The sequence below is a fragment of the Armigeres subalbatus genome, chromosome 3, assembly GCF_024139115.2.
Source record: "Armigeres subalbatus isolate Guangzhou_Male chromosome 3, GZ_Asu_2, whole genome shotgun sequence".
NCBI lineage: Eukaryota > Metazoa > Arthropoda > Insecta > Diptera > Culicidae > Armigeres > Armigeres subalbatus.
Genome location: NC_085141.1, coordinates 119734461 through 119755319, shown reverse-complemented (window position 1 = coordinate 119755319; position 20859 = coordinate 119734461). Strand labels below are relative to the sequence as shown.

The following is a 20859-nucleotide window of genomic DNA, read 5'->3' as shown; positions in this document are numbered from 1 at the left end:
CAAATTATAGTTACAAACAATGAATGTGGAACTCTTTCTAACGCTTTTGTAAATTGATGTGGAAAGTTTCGATACATTGGGACGAGCCAGCCCTGAACTGGGAGTCTTCATAACCTTCTGTCTGTGCTCAAAAAAAACTACGTTGTCTGTGCTCTGGGTCATCTTCTTCTTCTTCTAAGCCAAGTTACCATTTTTGCATTCGTATATCATGAGGCTAACACGATGATACTTTTATGCCCAGGGAAGTCGAAACTATTTCCAATCCGAAAATTGTCTACTAGACCGGCACCGGGAATCGAACCCAGCCACCCTCAGCATGGTCTTGCTTTGTAGCCGCCCGTCTTACCGCACGTCTTACCGCACGGCTTACCGCACGGCTAAGGAGGGCCCTCTGGGTCATATTGACCCCAAAATGAAATTACTATAATTTTTTTTATTGTTCAGCCAATTTTGGATTTTTTGGGCTGTTTCGAAAAATAATTTCATCTCATTTCAGATCGTTAGCTAAGATTGACCACAGGGCGGGTACCCCGCGGGGACAAAAACAGTGTTTTTATGCTTATTTTACCTATATCTGAAAATTCTATCAATTTTGAACCGCACCTTTTCAAATTGTTATGCAGGAAGACGTGTGCTTTGACATGAGGCATTGGCTAATTGGAAGCTAGGTGATGGTATATTTGAAATCATTGTTTTAGACTAATCAAAATATTCAGATGTATGGAATTTTATTCATTGTGATTTTTCCTATCGCACAAATTTGAAATTTGTAAAAATGATGTCTTGAGAAAAGGTTGTCTGGTGGGAATGGACTGTCTTGTGACGGAAAAAAATAATTGGGAATTTACAAATGGGCTGCAAACTTGCTGGCCTCTGGCTACGCGTGTAGACCCAAAATCCTTAACTCCAGGGTTTTCTTGGATGACCTAAAACATATTCTGTGAACGCATTCTATTATTTGCATCGCTGGAGCAGGTTGAATACAAAGAAAACTTTTGGTAGACTCTACCACAACATTCATGTTTGCCAAAAATACTACGCACCAAAATACATCAGATCTCACATGGAACAATATACTCAAATATAACTGCTTACTAGTGCCACTTACAGTGCTCATTATATGGAATACTGCTTCGTAGTCCTGCATGTCCTGAACAATGTTGCCGAATACAACTTGGGTGTAGGTACGAGAGATCTCAAGCTAGAGCAATATTTCAAACATGCGAAAATATTGCACTAGCGCCGCCATTCTTCTTCTTCTTCTTATTGGCATTACATCCCTAAACTGGGACAGAGCCGCCTCGCAGCTAAGTGTTCATTAAACACTTCCACAGTTATTAACTGCGAGGTTTCTTAGCCAAGTTACCATTTTGCATTCGTATATCATGAGGCTAACACGATGATACCTAATGCCCAGGGAAGTCGAGACAATTTCCAATCCGAAAATTGCCTAGACCTGCACCGGGAATCGAACCCAGCCACCCTCAGCATGGTCTTGCTTTGTAGCCGCGCGTCTTACCGCACGGCTAAGGAGGGCCGCCATTAAAATTCCTAATTATTTAATTCGTCACAAGACAGACCATTACCACCTTACAAACTTTGATGACATATCGCTAATGACATCATCTTAACAAATTTTAAATTTGTGCGATTAGAATATTTACAAAGTGGAAAATTCCATATATTGGAATCTACTCAAGATATATCTAAAACTAGTTGACCCGGCAGACGTTGTCCTGCACAGTAGGCGAGAATGTGCGTTCCGAACTGCCCATGCAAAATTCGCATAGGAATCACAATTTTAGTTATTCACGGTTGCTCAACTTTACTCGTAATTTTCGCCTTAGGAAATATCATATAAACCCGTCGGAAACTGTAACGAATGTTTCTGCTGAAGAAATGAAAAAAATCCATCCAGCCGTTTTCGAGTTATGCGGATACGAACACAGACCATTTCATTTTTATATATAAGAAGAAGATAAGGATTTCATATATATCATCATCTAGTGGCCAAGTTCTGAACTTACCAATGCCTCATGTGCACACGGCTTCCTGCATAACCTTTTTGAAAAGATGCAGTACAAAATGGGTGGGATTTTCAGATAGGTATAAATACTCTTTTTTACAAAAACAATTTTACAGACAATCATAGGTAACGTCTTGAAAGATTATTATATTTATCTTTCGAAACAGCCCAAAAAATGTAAAATTGGTCAAATAATAAAAAAGTCATAACGATTTTAATTTGGGGTCAATTTGATCCCAATACAACGTAAGTTTTATAAAAGTAGGGGAAGGTGGTCGGTTGCTGGCACTGGTCGGCGGTTGTCGGCACCAGTGTTGTAAAATGTCATTTGCATTCGTTTGTATAATTTTCACAGAACTTTTTTCAGAAGTTAGCTATCAATCATCAAGTGTGGCGAACTTATAGCGCTTAAATATGCCTACGACTTTGTCTTACAAGACATTGCTGGAAATATGTAATCTGAGGCGTGGGAGGCAAAATGTCATTCAAATGACATTATGTCAAATGACACGTGACATTTTGGAGTTATTTCACTCTCCAGCCTCATATGTTATATTTAGAGCAATGTACCCTTGGACAAGAACATAGCACTACTCACGCGGTATGAGTACATCTAAAATTATGAGGTAAATTTGGATTCTAGAGCAAGTTATGAACAAATTAGTCAAATGACATGCAGATGACATTTTACAAGACTGGTCGGCACCCCGTCGTAACTTTGGCAGAAAACAGGTACACCCGATTCTTTTTTTACACGGGGGATGCGTTCCGTGTAAAAAAAGTTTTCAGTTCAAAATTTGAAAATCCTTGTAAAAAAAGTTTTTTGATTTCTCGACGAATCATGCAAAATGGAGCAACTTTGCAAAAATTTTGTATGGGATTTTTTTTTGCACGGCCGTTTAAAAAAAATCCGTGTAAAAACAGAATCGGGTGTATTGTCATTTTGACATATGTCATACGTGTGCTATATAAGCACGATCTTGTTATGCTCATTTCCGAAGCACTTAGAAGCCTTTGTTTCATTTTACAGAGAAAACATTTTTTTATCAAGTGAAAACGCACTCCAAAGTTTTTTTTGGTTATTTTCCAAGTGTTATAAATCGAAGTAAAACGATCGGATAAGTAAGTGCATTACGTATTTACAAAGCAAATCATGTTCACTTTCCTAAAAGGTTACTAATTTCGGTTTTCGGCATCCAGGTGGAAACGGTGGAATATCAAGGCAAATCATCAGTTGTAAGTTGTAAGCAAAACCAACAATTTTTAAAATCTTGATAAGATGTGTATAATGTACTTAAATGCAGGAGGAACTTCCGGAGGAATTTATGGAAGAATTTCCGGAGAAATTATGAGAGGTATGTTCGGAGGAACTTCCGGTGAAACTTCTGGAGGAATTTCTTAAAGAACTACAGGAAGAATTTTCGGAGGAAATCCTAGGGAAACTCTCGTAAGAACTCCTGGATGAACTCCCAAATTAACTTCCGTAAGAATTCCAGGAGGAACTAGAGAAGAAATAAAATCTTCAAGAAATTTCCTCATGAATTTCCTAAAAAACAAATTTAGTGAGGGGTTTCTAGATAAGGAGAAATTACAATTACATGAGAAGGATTTTTGAATGATTTTCAGAGGAATTTGTGGCTAACTTTCCGGAGGAATTTAGAAGTTCCCTGGAGAGCTTCTAGAAGGATTTCAAGGAGAATTCTTGAGTCCGAAATGTTTCGAGATGTTTTGAACTTTCATATAATATGGGTCCTGAATACCCTAATAAGTTTTTAAGAATCTTTCCAATCTCCAATCTTTCCTGAATATGATTGGATCGTAAAGTGCACATGTTTAAGGGAATTCATTTCAGTACCCGTTCAATCTTTCCATTACCCTCTGGCTACGCCCTTGTATCATTCCCATCATCGAACGGCTGTTCGGCCACATTGAGAGTTGACATAAAGTCAATGTCAACTTCTCTCCTCGAACAGCCAAGATAGCCGTGTGGTGTCGGCAGCCAGCTATCTGGCTAAGAATAACGCTACAGATTACCTGTTCCGGTGGTAGAAGTCCACAATACAGGTGACCCCAAATTCTTGGTGTGATGCGGCTTTATGCTTACCGTGCCTACGAATGAATGGTTAAGGGGGGTCTAAAAAGAACCTAACCGCTAACGGAGCCTGTGAAGCACCAGGGCACCCTTCACAGTATCTAGCCCTTACTGCGCTAACCGGAGCTATGGCGTAGTTAACTTTTTGCTTCTCCGAAATAATCGGCTACTCTTATTCAATCTCAACTTAAGGTTAAATAAGGGTGGGATTATGAGCATGTTTTTATTTAGTTTTTCAACAAATTGTCACCTATAGAGATTCGCTTTATGCGTTATACACATTGTACTCTGTGTTTCGTCTTTGACTTTCTTGATATGATACCAATTTGGTTTCATCGTTGCTGTTCATATTAATTCTGAAGTTGTGGAGTGCATTATCTTAATTTGCAATGGCTTCAGTTAAGATAGCTCAAATCAATCTTCAGCATAAAAGAACAGCAACGATTAATCTTTCTAGACTTATGCAAAATGGCAAATCTCAAGTGGCTTTGGTGCAGGAACCCTATTTTCGCAAGGGTAGCTTCTACCTAGGTAACCTAGTGAACCCGGTTTTTGCTGCTTTCAGTAAAGAAATGGCAAACTCTCGATCAATGCCGCGTGCATGTGTGCTTGTTAACAATGCTATTGTTGCTACACTTATCTCTGAACTAACAACCAGAGATGTATGTGCTATCACAATTGATGCAACTGGCGGAACCCCCGTCAGGAAATACGTCTATTGTTCGGTTTATCTACCACATGATGAACCATCCCCTACGGATGCTTTCAAACGAGTTGTCATATATTGCACTTCAAAAGGCCTTCCGCTAATTGTCGGCAGTGATGCTAATGCTCATCACATCATCTGGGCTAGCTCGGATATCAATCTGAGAGGCTCCAGCTTGATGGAATACTTAAGTAGTACCGAACTTAGTTTACTTAACATAGGCAATCGCCCAACCTTTATGGTATCTAATAGAGCAGAAGTGTTAGACATAACCCTTTGCTCCAATAGAATCAATCACGAATTGACGAATTGGCATGTGTCAGATGAGGAATCGATATCTGACCATCGCTACATCTACTTTGATCATTTGAATGTTACTTCGCAGACCTTGCGTTTTAGAAATCATCGTTCAACAAACTGGGATCTTTACACAGAATTGCTCTCTACCAAATTTGATGGATACCTACCTTCTATAGAAACTCCTACCGACTTGGATGATGCAGTTGATACTACAACGTTGCACATCGTGGACGCTTTCGAAGAAGCTTGCCCTTTACGTTCTGTAAAAACCTCAAGAGGAACCCCTTGGTGGAATTCCGATTTGGCTAAGCTAAGGAAGCAGGACGGATTCTTTCAAGTTGGCTCGCAAAGCTTACAAGAAGGCTCTACGATCTGCTGAACGATCCGGCTGGAAAAACCTTTGTGCAAATGTTTCCAATTTGAGTGAAGCCAGTCGATTGAATAAAATTCTTGCGAGATCCAAGGATTTCCAAGTTGGCGAAATTCGCAAGCCAAATGGCGACTACACTTCTTCTGATGAAGAATCGTTAGAGCACTTATTTGATACGCACTTCCCTGGATGTGTCGATATAACATCTTCGGATGATCCTGATGTCTTTTCATGAAGCTATGGGCCTTGGGCTCAAGCACGTAGAATCATAACTACTGAATCGATTCAATGGGCACTTAACAGTTTTGCTCCCTACAAATCTCCAGGGAGGATGGGATTTTATCCCGTTCTACTTCAGAGAGGTTTTGAGCATATCAAACATGTTTTGAAAAAGCTTTTAGTATGCAGTTTTGCTACTGGGTATATTCCCATATCCTGGCGGGATGTCACTGTAAAGTTTATCCCAAAAGGAGGACGTGCTTCGTATGAAGAAGCAAAGAGTTTTAGACCCATCAGTCTGACCTCATTTCTTCTGAAATGCTTAGAACGTATTATCGATCATCACATCCGTGATGACTGTTTGGCAAACATGCCTCTTCATGTTAATCAACATGCTTACCAATCTGGAAAGTCCACCGTGACTCTTCTACACAAGGTTGTGTACGATATCGAGAAAGCATTCGCTCAAAAGCAATCGTGCTTGGGTGCTTTCTTAGATATTGAAGGTGCTTTCGACAACGTGTCTTTCGATGCAATATTGGAAGCCGCACGTTGTCATGGGCTCCCTAATATTATAGCCAAATGGATTCACCAGATGCTTACAAATCGACATCTCTACTCGACATTACGTCAAGCAGCGATTAGGAAATTAAGTGTCTGCGGATGCCCTCAAGGTGGAGTATTATCTCCACTTTTGTGGAATCTCGTTGCAGATACGCTATTGATGTTACTCAATAATGGCGATTTTCCTACCTATGGATTTGCCGACGACTATCTAACATTGATAGTACCTTATTCGACCTGATACAAAATGCTCTTCAGGTAGTTGAAAGTTGGTGTCGCCAATATGGCCTTTCGGTCAATCCGAATAAAACATCTATTGTTCTTTTCACGGAAAAACGTAATCGTAATGGTATTCGTCCATTACATCTTTTTGGTTCTGAAATCAATGTAACTGATCAAGTAAAGTATGTGGGTCTAATTTTGGATTCAAAGCTTTCCTGGACTCCTAACATTGAGTTCAGAATCAAAAAGGCGTGTATGGCTTTCGGCCAATGCCGACGAACCTTTGGTAAAACTTGGGGTCTTAAACCCAAATATATCAAATGGATTTACATAACAGTTGTACGACCCATTTTGGCTTATGAATGTCTTGTGTGGTGGCAAAAGGGGGAAGTGAGGACGTGGCCCCACTACACATACATCTCAAACAAGAAGCATTTTCTTGTACTTACCGACTATGGGTACTCGGTTTTATGGAAGAGAATCATGTAAACCGCAGTTCTACACACACTTCGTTGTTACCGCTTATGGTTAATTGGGACAAAATTTTCCTTGCTCCAAGTGATCTCACACACGTTAGTAGTTTTCCTTATAGGACATTTTCAACACAATTCCCCTCGCGGGATGAGTGGACATCTGGCTATTTGGAGAGAAGTATGTCGGACAGCATTGTTTGTTATACTGACGGCTCCCTCCTCGAAGGTAGAGCAGGTGCAGGCGTCTATTCGTGTGAGCTGAGATTGGAACAGTCACACTCACTGGGTACACACTGCACTGTCTTTCAAGCGGAAATATTTGCCATCATGTGTGGAGTGCAATCTGCACTGCAGCAACGCATTATGGGCAAAGTATAACTTCTGTTCAGATAGCCAAGCAGCTGTTAAAGCTCTCGCTTCGGCCAACTCAAGGTCGAAGTTAGTAATCGCATGTCGAACTCAAATTGAGGAACTGAATTCAGTAAATACTTTACACCTTATATGGGTACCTGGCCATTCTTCCATAGCTGGAAACGAATTGGCTGATGAGTTAGCTCGTAATGGAGCATCGCATGACTTTATTGGTCCTGAGCCAGCTATTCCAATATCCAAGTGTTGGGTGAAGCTTTTGATCAATTCTTGGGCTGTCACTCAGCACAAATGGCATTGGAGTAGTCTGGATTCATGTCATCAAACAAAATTGTACATCCGGGAGCCATCTCCGGTAGTAGTAAGCTTTTTAGCTAATCTGTCTAAACAGAATTGCAGTGTCTTAGTCAAGGCCTTGACAGGTCACTGCCGACTGAACTATCACATGGCAAATATTCAACGTGTTGAATCATCTGTTTGTGATAGTTGTGAATCCGATTATGGAACTTCTTATCATCTAATATGTAACTGCCCAGTCTATGCATAATTGCGCTTCCAAATATTTGGTAAACACTTACTTAGTGAAATTGACTTCAGAAACCTGAACCTTCAGAGTATTTTGTTGTTCATAACCCGTTGTGGTAAGGAGCTATAAGCTCTTGTACGCTTATGCGTTGTATGCCCTCTTCAAGGGCCCTTTTCCAAACATTCTCTTTGTTCTCCCATCCACATTCCTTTCCTTTTTGTTCACTTCCTTTTCCGTCAGGTGTGTGATGAAAAAGGCTGTGAAGGCGATGGCACAAATCTCCCAAATTGAGGTGAACGTGCCCCTGGAGCCGACGTTCTGATACCTGATACCCTCTGGCTACGCCCTTGTATCATTCCCATCATTGCTTTGTAAAATCATGAAGTTTGAGGTGTCACACGACCTATTTTGAATCAATTTAGAAAATGGCCATTCCGTAGGTCCTCCGGATTGTGGCCGGAATGGATCTGAGTGGGCCAGGAACACTTAAAATATCATTCCCATCATTGCTTTGTAAAATCATGAAGTTTGAGGTGTCGCACGTCCTGTTTTGACTTAAATTTGTAAATGGCCACTTATTCCAGGGACAACTGACCCCAACGGAATCTGGAATAATTCTGGGACCGTATTGTGGATAGCATCGAAACTAGTATAAATCGAAAATTGGGGTTCATCCGGATGGAATGCAACTTGTTGCGAAAAAATCGGTCAAGAAATGCGATTTTTAGAGCAATTTAGATTTTTGAAAACTCCTTAAGGTCACTCCTGACAGAATCCAAGTTTCAAAGTGCTTGCGTTTTCGGGGGCACACCACTCGATACGGAAGCAGCGCACAGCTGTCATTTTTATTTTTTCACGCATGCTGCGACGCAGCAAAGCTGTACCAACAAAAATGACAGTTGTCCGCCGCCTCCGTATCGAGTGGTGTGCCCCCGAAAACGCGAGCACTTTGAAATTTGGAATCAGACGTCGGGGACGGAAAGGTTAAGCTTATTCAGTGGAATGTCTTCACCTGTCATTAGCCGAATTTAGTACTATTACACTTAATTTGATAGGGTTTTGGTCACCGTGATAAAAAACACACAGTTTCTGCCAGAACTTCAATCGCATGAAAAGTGCTTTTAAAATGAACGATATTCATAAAAAAATGAGTTTCTCTCTCTCGGTTATTTTAGGAACTGAAACAAGTTGGTCAGAAATCGTTAAAAGCGAAGAAGTTTTTGGTAGAGATGTTTTTAGAGACGACCGAAATCTCGTCTTACCACAAAGAATGTCTAGCAGAGGTGCTCTCTTCAATTTAATTCAGAGCTAATTGATTCTACCAAATTGAATGAATTTGAGCATGTGTGGGTAAAAACGCATATTGAAATTAATCATGTGAAAAATCGACAATATTGTATTTTGGGCTTATTATTCACAAACGATCTCGATGATTTCTGTGTAAATGAGTCTCTATCGCCTTTATTGAAAAATGAAGCATTTAACACAGCAATTGAATATTCTGTATTTGTGCATCGGAACAATGATCCTTACGGGTATGATTTCGAAAATATCCTCGCTTATAAAAATGCAAATTTTGACAACGTTTAACAAAAATTAAATGGAGCAACATATTTTGACATATTTTTTAAAAATCAAGTTGACATTGAATGTGCTGTTGTAGACTTTTATGCAATGTTATTAGACATTGTTCGGGATGTATCACTTGTGAGGAAACGTCGCGATTATAGCTCCCCGGTATGATTCAACAAACAAATAAAAAAATTGAAAAGTCCGAAGCAAAAGGCTCACAAAATTTATAAACAATACATGAGTCAAGAAAATTTAGAAAACAATTTGAATGTTTGCGATCAACTTAGTCTAGCCATGTCTTCTGCTCTTACGGAGTATAATATTAAACCGAAAATGGAATCAAATTATGTCCAAAAAATGTTTTAACTATCCCAAAACCAAGTTAAAATTCAGCAATTTTACATTGAAAATGGAGATAATACTGATGAAATTTGTAGTCTTTTTGCAACTTTTTTTTTTCTAGAGACATATAACGATAATAATATATAATAGCTCTACAGAATTGGGAAGCCTCAAAAGGATTCGGACCAGATGTTTTTGAAAAAGTTGGCAAGCGAAACCCTTTTGTTTTGGTTATTCAAATTATCTGTAGGAACCAGTAGCGTCTTTCCTAATACCCATTTTTAAATCAGGAAAAAATCGGGCATTAGAAATTCCCCAAGGCTCGCATATAGGACCTCTTCTATTCATATTGTTTGTAAATGATATTTCCCTTATTCTTAAGCATTTTAAAATCCGCATAAATAAGCGGACGATATGAAACTATTTATAGAAATCAAAAATACCTTTGTCAATGATATATGTTTCATCGAAATACGCATATTTGAAGTAACAAAAGCTTACTATTACTTAATGTCAAGAAGTGTAATTTGATCACTTTCAGTAGAAAATGGAGCACACCATCGATAGCTGTTACTCTGGGAAATCAATCAGTAAAAAAATGTGAAAGGTTTAAGATTTGGGTGTACTCTTAGATGCTAAGCTAACATTTACTGACCACTACAACACCATTATCCATAGAGCAACAAATATGCCTAGTTTCATTAAAATATTTAGTGAAAACTTTCAGGATCCTTATACAATTAAAACTTCGTACTTTGCGTATGTCAGATCAATTCTAGAATATTGTAAAAATTGTATGGTCTTCGTATATGAAATCACATGATGATCGAATAGAATCAATCCAAAAGCAGTTTCTTCTATATGCCTTACGCAAATTATGATGGACAACATTCCCACTTCCGTCGTACGAAACGGGATGTATGGTTATAGATTTTGAATCATTGAAAGGGTCGTGAGTTGGCAATGATTTCATTTGTGAATGATATTGTTTCGCACCTCATTGACTCCACTAAACTATTATCTTGTTTAAATTTTTACCCTCCTACTCGGCAATTGAAAAATCGAAACCTATTTGCAACGAGTCATCATCGAACAAACTATGCAAAACTTAGTCCAATGAATCAAAAGATGTCTGTTTATAATCAGAATTGTGAAGCAATTTATTTAGCCATGCCTCGTATGAGCCTAAGTAAATAGTTCAGAACAAAGTACCACGCGTCCGCTAGGCGCGTGGTCATATCGGCCAAGATTTTCAAAATAGTTCGAATGTCCACAGTCAACTTCCGCCTCAACCTTAATATGCCTGTTGAGAAATAGTTAAAAGTACGAAGAAGCATTCCATCACCTACCTTAGATTTACGTGGTGGTGTTTTATCCATGGTGATACCCATCTCGTTCAGCAGCTCGGCCAGCTGCTTCGTGTTGATGCCGCAGTTGTTGGCCACGTTGCCCTCGCAGCGCCGGTGGATGTTCATGTTGCATACCTCGCACTTCAGACCCTGCCGGAAGATGCCGTACAGCAGCGAGCCGCAGTGGTCGCAGAATGTCAGCCGCTTGAACGAGTGCACCGCGAACCTATGTGGTATATTTACATTGAAGCGCTGGGCCGCGTCCTCCGGGGTGGGTCTGGTTTGCTAAAAAATGGAAGGGGGGTCAACGTAAGTGATTTGCTGTGGAAAAGCTAAACGAATCAATACCTCGTCCTTTTTCTTGGGGCACTTGGTCACGACCGAACTATGGCACCGTTTGTGGACCACGCATGTGCAAACTGAAATAATATGAAACGTTGTTAAAGTTTCTTATTTATGGGTAACATACTTTCAAGTAGCTGCTCTAAGACGATATAGAAGAAATGGAAGTACAGATATTAAAAACAATAAGTTTAAAAGTTAGTACGGGTCAGTAAAGTGTATGTATTGTAAATCTGAAGATCAGTTTATGAAATCTAAGTGAAGATAAATTTATAGAGAATGAAGTTTCGAATATGTGGCACATCAGTGTTTATGATATCGATGGTGTTTTTAAAACCAACTTAAAATAATATAAGAAGTGAAAACAGAGTACAGCGTAAATTAGGATAAAAGGTGTTTTGTGTTCCGTTTAATTCAAAACAGCAATAAAAAGCTCGGGTGCAGAGCAGACTCGATAGATTAGAGGCAAAGTAAGATCAGAACAAGAAGTACAGAGTGATATTAAGGCAGACAAAAGCGCAGACGGACGGGAAACGGAATGTTCGTGTCCTTCTTACCTTGACATTGATAGCCTTGTTTTCCTATTAATCCCCTGTAAGGTAAAACGAGACAAAAACAGCGCAGCCAAATGTTAATTTCTATGTCCAACTATAAAATTCTTATGAATTTGGCTTCAGTAAAAGATGACCCACTGTACGAGGTATCCCGGGTAGAGGTCACTATCGAACCAGTAGGTATCATAATGTTTTGTTATTTTATCTAGTTGTGTTTTTTATGCTACCAAAAATTAAAATGAAACTTCTACCGTATTCAAGCTCTTCATTTATTATTTTGTCAAATTCTCACACGCGAGGGCCAAGCCGAGTAATGTAAAGCTCAACATCATCAACAAAAATTTGAATTGAGCAAGTAGTTTTAGTACTGTTGGTAGATCGTTGATGTGGCAGTTGAAGAGTAGAGGTACTTTGGTACCTGGTATCAGGTACCCTGATAAAGTAATAAGGTACACCGGGGCAAGTTGAAATGCGGGGTAAGTTGAAACGGAAGCTGTAATTTAGATCAGCAATGACCGAATGTCCTGATTATTTTTTTCAACCAATTACTCCCCTAAACGCACCTTCTGACTGCCATTCCTGGAGGATTGTAGCTACTAAAAGCAATCCCTGCCATTGTTTATTTTTCACCTTTTGCAAAATCCGAACCAACTTTTTGGCGTGCTAATGAAACAGGTCTCAAAATGATGTTCGGAAGAGTTTTTTCATCAAATTTTCACGGTAGGTAATCATTCAATGTTGAATAAGCATAATGATTTTGAAAAATTGATGGAAGATACGTTTTAATTTTTGTATTTTGCTCGTTTGATATTGCTCCGCATTTTCAACCCATCGGGGCAAATAGAAATGCGTGGTACGGGGCAAATTGAAACAACGGTTCAATACGTCACCCTCGCAGTTAAATTTCCAGGATTCAACATGGTCCGTAAAATCATTCGGAAAACAAAAATTAATAGAAAGGTCCAAAATTCTGAAAATTAATTTAATAAATTTCCGCCCATCTTGTCGTGAATGCAACCCTCCTACAATCTCCACTAAAAATAGAATGAAAATGGGGCATGTTGAGATTCTTATTCTACTTTGCCTTGCTGTGAGCACTGGCTTTTAAAAAATTAAACATAGAACATGTAAACATTTGGCTAACTTTCACTTCTCCAGCCCCCTTTCTCCAATCGAGGGTCTATGGGAGATACGCTGGTTAATTAATGTGGATTTATGAAGATGCCACAGCCGAACTAATCAAGCGTACAATTCAAAGAAAAGAGTATAGAATATCAAAATCTGGAATGTGGCTTGCGAGTAAATATCAAGATGAAACAACATATCAAGATGAGACAAGGATTTAATTTTCAAATTTCTAGAACAAAGCCTACTATTTTATGAGGGTTTTAGGAGACAATTATATGCTTATATCTGATAGATAATCAAAATCGTCAAAAATTTACATGGGACTCTTATGCGAATCTTGGCAGTATAGTCACCTTTACAACCTCGTGCGTCTTGAGTCACACTGAGTACATATATTTTGTTTTTGATATGGTACAGTTAGCTTATGACTGTATACAACGCAGTGTTTCAACTTACCCCGATATGCGGGGCAAGTTGAAACGATGCAAATAAAAAAATATTTTAGTGTGCGAAATATTTGGTAAGGTTGCTTATTTTTTATGTATAATCTTTGGCTCGAACTAGCAAACGTCGCAAACGGATTCAAAATTTATCAAAGGGTTCTTTTTATACAGCACTTCAAAGTTTAACTTTGAAAAAACCGTTTCAACTTGCCCCGGTGTACCTTATAAAAATAAGGGACCAAGGAATGAGTCTTAAATATACACCAGACGAAACCTAGAACAACAATCGGCGGAGAAAACCGTTTGTAGTTTAAGGTTTACGATGTTAAGAGAGAAGTTGAACTGAGTTTGAGGTTTGTTGTGAGGAATGGTATCAAAAGCCTCGAAGAAGTCCAGCAGCAACAACAGTATACCAGGACCTCTTTCATCGACGGGTTTTCCCAGGTCGTCGTACACTCGAAGAACTGCGGTTTTGATACTAAGCTGCGGCGGAATCCGGCCTGGAAATCTGACAAAAGCCTGTTCTCCTCGATGTGAGCTGTCATTTGTTGTTTGAGAAGCTTTTCAAAAGCCTTCGACAAAGCGAAGTTTACTAGATAATTGCAAACAGATTGGTGATGCAGTTCAAAAACGGTTACTGTAGCAGTGAAGACACAGACACGAAGGGGAATGCACGATTCTTGCACAATTTTCACGTGATCATTCAGAAATTGACCTTTCCCATTTTTTTTTATTCCATCATTCGATTCTTTAACTTTGAGTAACGAACTCTATTTTTTTCTGGAAAATCACTCGCCCGATTTTGAACTAACATCACGCCAAATATTCAGAGTTGTTCACACGAGCAGTTTTTTTTTATTTGCAAAATAGAGGCTTCAAAGTAGACCTTAAATCAATCAAAGAATTGATTGAGACAATAAAACGACATGAAATTTTTGATGGGAGAAAAATGCGTTTTCAATTTCGAAAAACAGATTTCAGGGAACAGATATTATAGCATTTTCCAAAGCGTTCAAGTATTTATTAGGATCATTAGTCTTAAGGACAATCCTCACGGAATCCAAATTTGAATGTATTCGCGTTTTCAAAGGCACAGCACTCAATGTGGAAGCAACGCACAACTGTCATTTTTATTATTCCACGCATGCTGCGACGCGCAAAGCGAAAGCGCGAGTACATTTAAATTTGGATTCCGTAAGGATTGTCTTTAGGCCGCAGTCCACTGTTTGTCGTAATAACAAATATTTGTCAAGTTTATTCGAATTTCTATCAGACCGTTTTTTTAGAAATCCATATGGATATTGGGATGACTTGATAAATATTTGCCATTATAAAAAAAACTGACAGCGTTATAAAAAAAATACAAAGCCTCTTGGCAAAAAACAAGATCTTGAAACGCAATTCTTTTTCGGTGTGCTTCTGAACTAGTACTCGAACCGGAAACCGAATCTACTAATTAAGGTCGCTGATCTGCTGGGGGAAGAGAGTTAGTTGCAACCTGTGCCGTAAATTCATTCAAACTATTTTTTGTATGGTCAAAAATTAGTTTGAAATAACCCACATTTTGGTTACCAAACAATTTTCTCCGTGTAGTCAATGAGCGCAGTATTTTCCACTCAAGCACTCTAAGAATTCGATTCTTTCGTATCTTTTAACGTCCATGCTTCATGGGGACTGGACGAATCAACGATGTGTACAGAGCTAGTTTTGTCCGTGTTTGTAGGCTGCGAGACTTTAGCTGGCTACGCAAACCGTAGAAAGTCCTACTAGTACTGCATGAGTATGTATCTTGTGTGGCAAGTATTTACAATGGATTGAATACAGTATGCCCAGTGAGTCGGGAATGTTTCCAACCCAAAAACATCCTAGACCGGACCGAGAATCGAACTCGCCATCTCTGGATTGGCAATCCTACGCCGCAAGGCTACTGGAGACCCAATCCGCAAGTTGGATTCCCGGAATTTATCAAGAATTTGTCGCAGAGTAAACATCTGTTCCGTTGTTGTTCGTCCTTCTCGAAAACCGCTTTGATATTCGCCGACAAAAGTCTCCGCAAACAGACGCATTCTGCTAAACGTAATTCGGTATTTTTTTTTTGAAAAAAAATGTTCTGAAAACCCCCCAGACCAATTTTCTGGCTACGCCACTGTTCGGAATATGAGCCATGTTCGAAATTTATGTCATAACGGTATTACCGCGTATTTCAGAGAACATAGTCTTCTTTACTTCAAAGATGTTATCGATCATTTAGTAATCTGCGTTCGATCATTTAGTAGTTTGTCAATAACTCATTCCAGAAGCTTAATTTCAAAATGTATTGTATGGTGGACTTTTAGTGTGAAGGTTTTTCTACAACTCTTCTTAACAGATCGATGTTCGAATTCCACTATTGAAGGAGTTACGGTGCTAGTTGCTATACTCATACTAAATGATAACAAAATATGCAATCATTTAGTCTATTTTACTGCTACTAGCGATATTGCTCCGTTATTAGTGAAATTCAAACAACGAACTGTTAGGCAAAGTTGTAAATAAACCTTTGCACTAGAATTCCACCGTACAACACATTTTGAAGTTAGGCCTCTGGAATGAGTTATTGACAAACTACTAAATGATCGAAGGCAGATTACTAAATGATCGATAACATCCTTGCTTTATTTGTGGCGCTTGCGAAACCCAATTGAAAAGCATACAAACGTCAAAATGTGATGTCAAAACCGCGTTGACGTTTCGTTTTCATTTTAGTGGGATCAGTGCATTTTACCACGTAAAATTTTCGTAAATAGACAACGGGCACATTTTATTGGGATTTTTGCTGCAAAAATTGTGAGCATTTGCAAAATTGCCCTTAGAAGGGCAAGAAATCACGTCAAAATTTGACCTAAGAATCTATGTTCTTTCAAAACCAATTACTGAGAACCAGAATTGCCAAACTGCAAAATGACATCCGTAATGACATCCGCGGAATCCATACCTTTAATTTGCTTACAAAAGATTGAAAATTGATAGGAAAATGAGATTTTTGGAACGATTTGAAGTTGTTGTCATTTTTGACCCGCTAATGCACAATGTGTGGCGTTTTTGTTTTAGTGTTCCTTGAGGTCGCTGAAAGCTGGTCACCACCCACAATTTTTCGTTTCCTAAAGTTAACTTTTCGTAAAATCTATTTCTTTATAATCGAAAAAATGCCTCTCAATCTGCAACAATAACAATGTTGATTCGGCTCAGATTTTGTTCCAAAGTTCTCAATGCACGATTGGATATAGGATATGGATATTGGATATATAAGATCTCTAGTCAGTTTCAAAATGGACAGCAATTTAATCAAAACACAAACCTTGTGATCGACAAAGAAATGATATTTAAATTTATTTTTGGTACGGTTTGCAAATTATTTACATTTGTTCTCGTTGATTTTATTTTACAATTTAATTATTAAGATTTATGTGAAAGGTTGATGTAAAAGGTTTCACATTTTTATCAGTTTTCACAGGAAATGCTTCTGAATTTCATTCAAATTTCCACCAAATATGCCTCTTATTCTCCACCGGATTTTTTTCGGAGTTTCTACTGGATAAGTTGTGCTGATATTCCAATGATTTTTTTTTCAGAATTTCCACCAGGAGTTCTTCTAGATCTCCATTGGGAGTTATTCTGATTTTCTACCGGAGATTCTTCTGCCGCTTTAAAGGAAATGGTCCTGAATGTTAACTGTGAAAATTATTTAAATTTTCATTTCATTCATCATTTAAATTCTTCTGAATTTCTGAAAGAAGATGTAAATCGAATTATATGAAGCTTATAACTATTTTTACCAGAAATTATATTATTATATTCATAAAATCACTGCGTCCATGTTTTAGGACTATTGTGGTGTACCCTATTACCTAATACACACTTGTAGCAGGATTGCCACAGATGCACCTTGTGTAATAACTGAGATCAGTACAAGTATTTGACTCGCTTTGGTAACTGTATTCCAATTTGGTGTTACTTGACTGAACTGAACTGAAAGGTTGCAGCTTGGTGTTCAATGAGGAATTTGATATGCCGAAGAATGGCTATGAACTAATAAACCAATTTGCTAATCCATTTCTTGCTAAATCAACGTCTATTTCGTAGATCCCTATCAGACCTAGGGGTTTAGTGCAAGAAAGCATTTCTACATTAGTTTTAAATAAAAAAAGACTGCAGATTCTGAAATCATATGCCTCTGCCTGAAATACTGTAGGCCAAGTCGAACAGTTGGCTGTCCGATCCAAAGTATAAAACGTACGCATCCAGCTACCTTTTTCTTCAAATAGCCCCAATTCATTGCGGAGTGTTAAATACCTGTTTCAAAACAGGGGTCAAGTTTATTCAGAGTAAAGCACCGCAGAGTGAGTTCTAAAAATGATAGGCTAAAAACATCATCAAAACATTACCATATGAATTCCCGACAGTGGGAGCAGAACGTTGGCTGACGCAGATACGTGGCCATAAATTTGTGACCATTAACCTAGAACGAGAAAGAAAAGGAAAGAAACGTGAGTAAAACAGTTTGTTTGCTGTTGGGGGAAACTGGGTCGAAGAAGTGAAAAGTGTAGTAGTGAGGTGGTGGAAAATGCATGGAAATTCTTTCGTTCAACCTTTGCAATCCCTCCTTCGTTTCTGCTGGTGAATAACGCAATAACGTTAGTCACTAGTCAGGTCAGTTGAGAGACAGACAGACAGTCATACAGTCGGTTCGACATCGTTAGCCGTTGTTTAACAAAATAAAGATGTGAACATAAGCGCAGATTACTAATCATTCAAAAAGTATAACTTCGGTGATTTTTTACTAAAATAGATGATACAAAATGCGATTTGCTTATGGCATGATCGGTGATGAACGAACGCTAATGAAATATCGAAGAGGAAAGTACGCAAGGAAGCGCAAGACTGAAAGCAAAAGAAAGCTGACCTATCAATTAACTTTTGATCATATGGCCCTAGCTGAATTTCCAAAAGTAGTTTCAGTCTTGCGCTTCCTTGCGTACTATCCTCTTCGAGCTTTCATCAGAAAAATCACAAACCATTTATGTTGTAAAGCTGAAAAATCGTTGAGATGAATACCTCCGAAGAAGCATACGTACTTACTGATAAAATGTCTGAAATACACCTTTTCATTAAAACGCATAATAAAGGTTTTATTAATAATTATTAAGCACGCATAAAGCACAATCTCGGTCTGATGAACTCATCTTCTCACTCCTGAAAATTGCCTGCTCCGTGTCTGTTTGCAGATGTCCGAAAACTAAAATAGTATCCATTTGATCAGTCATCTGTGCCTGCCTACCCTATCGGTTACTGTTTTTTAATTCACTTGCTTGTAGCTGCCCATCTGGTTCAACTAGCAGATACTATTTTACCTGTCAGTAATGTGCCTATCTAAGGAAGGCACATTTCTGTACAGTGCAATGAGTGAATAAGTGGCAGTCAAATACACGATCTATACATTTTTTCTGTTTTCTTCTGCCGAGTTTCAACCCACGTGAGTATTATATTTTGAACCAATTCAATACAGTTTTCGATACAAATTTTGGTCATAGTTCTGCCAAACCAAATCAGGTTTTACAAAATTTGCCAAAATTTCGTACAAGTTTACAAGTTTCAGTACGAATTTATTCACAAAAAATACACGAATAAATATTCTCCTTTTATGAACAAAGTCTTAGAACATGGTGAAGCAGAATCCGGACGTTTTTGACCGCATCTTTTCAACTGCGTTTCATTTTCATTGCCTGTTGAACAATTGGTCATGAATATTATTTTCATACCGATGCCGTGGGTGGATCAACGCACTCCTTCTAAACCACGTAGTTATGGGTCAATTCTCTTACTCCATTTACCCAGACACAGGTACCATATACCTGCTGGTGGTAAACAAACACCGTGCGCCTCCATCGAACACCTGCGAGGGCAATGATATTCGCAACTCAACTGACAACATCGCAAACGCTGATATAGGGGAAGGAGGGGCAACATGCCCTAGCTAAGCATAGACTGCTTTTATGCCTTAGCAATTGGGTGTTTCTACCTCACGCAACAGTTAAACAATATAGCTAGCTGATGCCATATTAAAATTAGAAAAAAAATCTCAATCATAATGATAATATTCACATTCAAGAAAAAGTGGTGATATTTCGTTGCCGGAAAACTCATGAGGCAAAACGCCTTTTAGCAGGCAGCTCTTAGGGAACAACGTACCATGCGTCGGCACATCAGCATTCTGGTATGGACAGTGCGTGGAGACGCGAGTACATTGTAGGATAGTTCCGCTAGGGCGTTTTGCCTAGCCGAAATGTTAGATGTTTCATCAAAATGTGGAAAATTTCTTCTAGTTTTATTAAGGCTATCTCAAACATGGTAAATATAAGTGAATACCCGAAAGTCGTTTTGGCCCGGGGGGGCGTTTTGGGGCCACTTCCCCTGCGATGCTGTTGGCGGAATGTTTTTGCTTTTGCTATTATCCCACAGTATTCCTCTAGATAGGTATTCAGTACACACTTGTTGATAGGTTATTATAGTTGTGTTGTCGAGATGAAACAAACGGCATGCCACATTGTAGATACATACTTTACATAGGCTCATCATGGATGCATCGACAGAGAATACATTTACAGTTTCGATCGAAAGCTGTTCAATCAGGATGCTGGAAGAATGGCTTTTTTTCTGAACACTCCATACACCAAGATTCATACCTCTCGCAAATGATAGAATGATATACGTATAATATATATTGTGTTTTAAAAAGATCTATAATTGAACGTTATCCAGATAATATGATCCTACTCGCTAACAGTGAATCCAAATTTCATCGATGCGCATGCTAAATAAGCGACGAAAGATAACCTACGACAAGGCTCTGCTTTTGTCGTAGACTCGTGAATAATGACAAAGATCCGATTTTTTTTTATCTGCGACAAAAAAAAATGTTTTGTTGTGAACTTTTCATTTCGTTAACAAATTTTGGTTCTATGCTCAATCCACCTTTCTCGCATTTAGCCAAGATTTCAAGCTTTTTAGTTTGAAACTCCATTTTCTTCAAGACTCTTGAACGCAATGACTTATCGTAATATTGTATTCGTGATCTGGTAAAGGCTTGTTGCAGGGTGCGTTTGTCACTAACAAGCTCAATTATTAACAAAGGGTATTTTGTTGGGTACTGCTAGTTTATTGCTTCCCTACTCGCTAGGATATTATGGTTGATCTTCAATCCCCAAACGATTTGAAGAGTTTTT

General features: G+C 38.6%; 1 protein-coding gene across 3 annotated transcripts in view; it reads right to left on the bottom strand.

Moving 5' to 3' along the window:
* Nucleotides 1-20859, bottom strand: part of LOC134223634 (protein kinase C) — a 133924-nt gene that overhangs the window by 9675 nt on the left and 103390 nt on the right. For 2 of the 3 annotated variants that reach the window (XM_062702821.1, XM_062702820.1), the window contains exons 4-7: nt 18022-18095; nt 12030-12064; nt 11479-11549; nt 11131-11415 (exon numbers count right to left, since the gene is read on the bottom strand). In XM_062702821.1, coding sequence (XP_062558805.1) covers nt 11131-11415; nt 11479-11549; nt 12030-12064; nt 18022-18095 — 465 coding nt within the window. The remainder of the gene's footprint in view (nt 1-11130; nt 11416-11478; nt 11550-12029; nt 12065-18021; nt 18096-20859) is intronic. The other variant, XM_062702822.1, reaches the window with a different exon arrangement.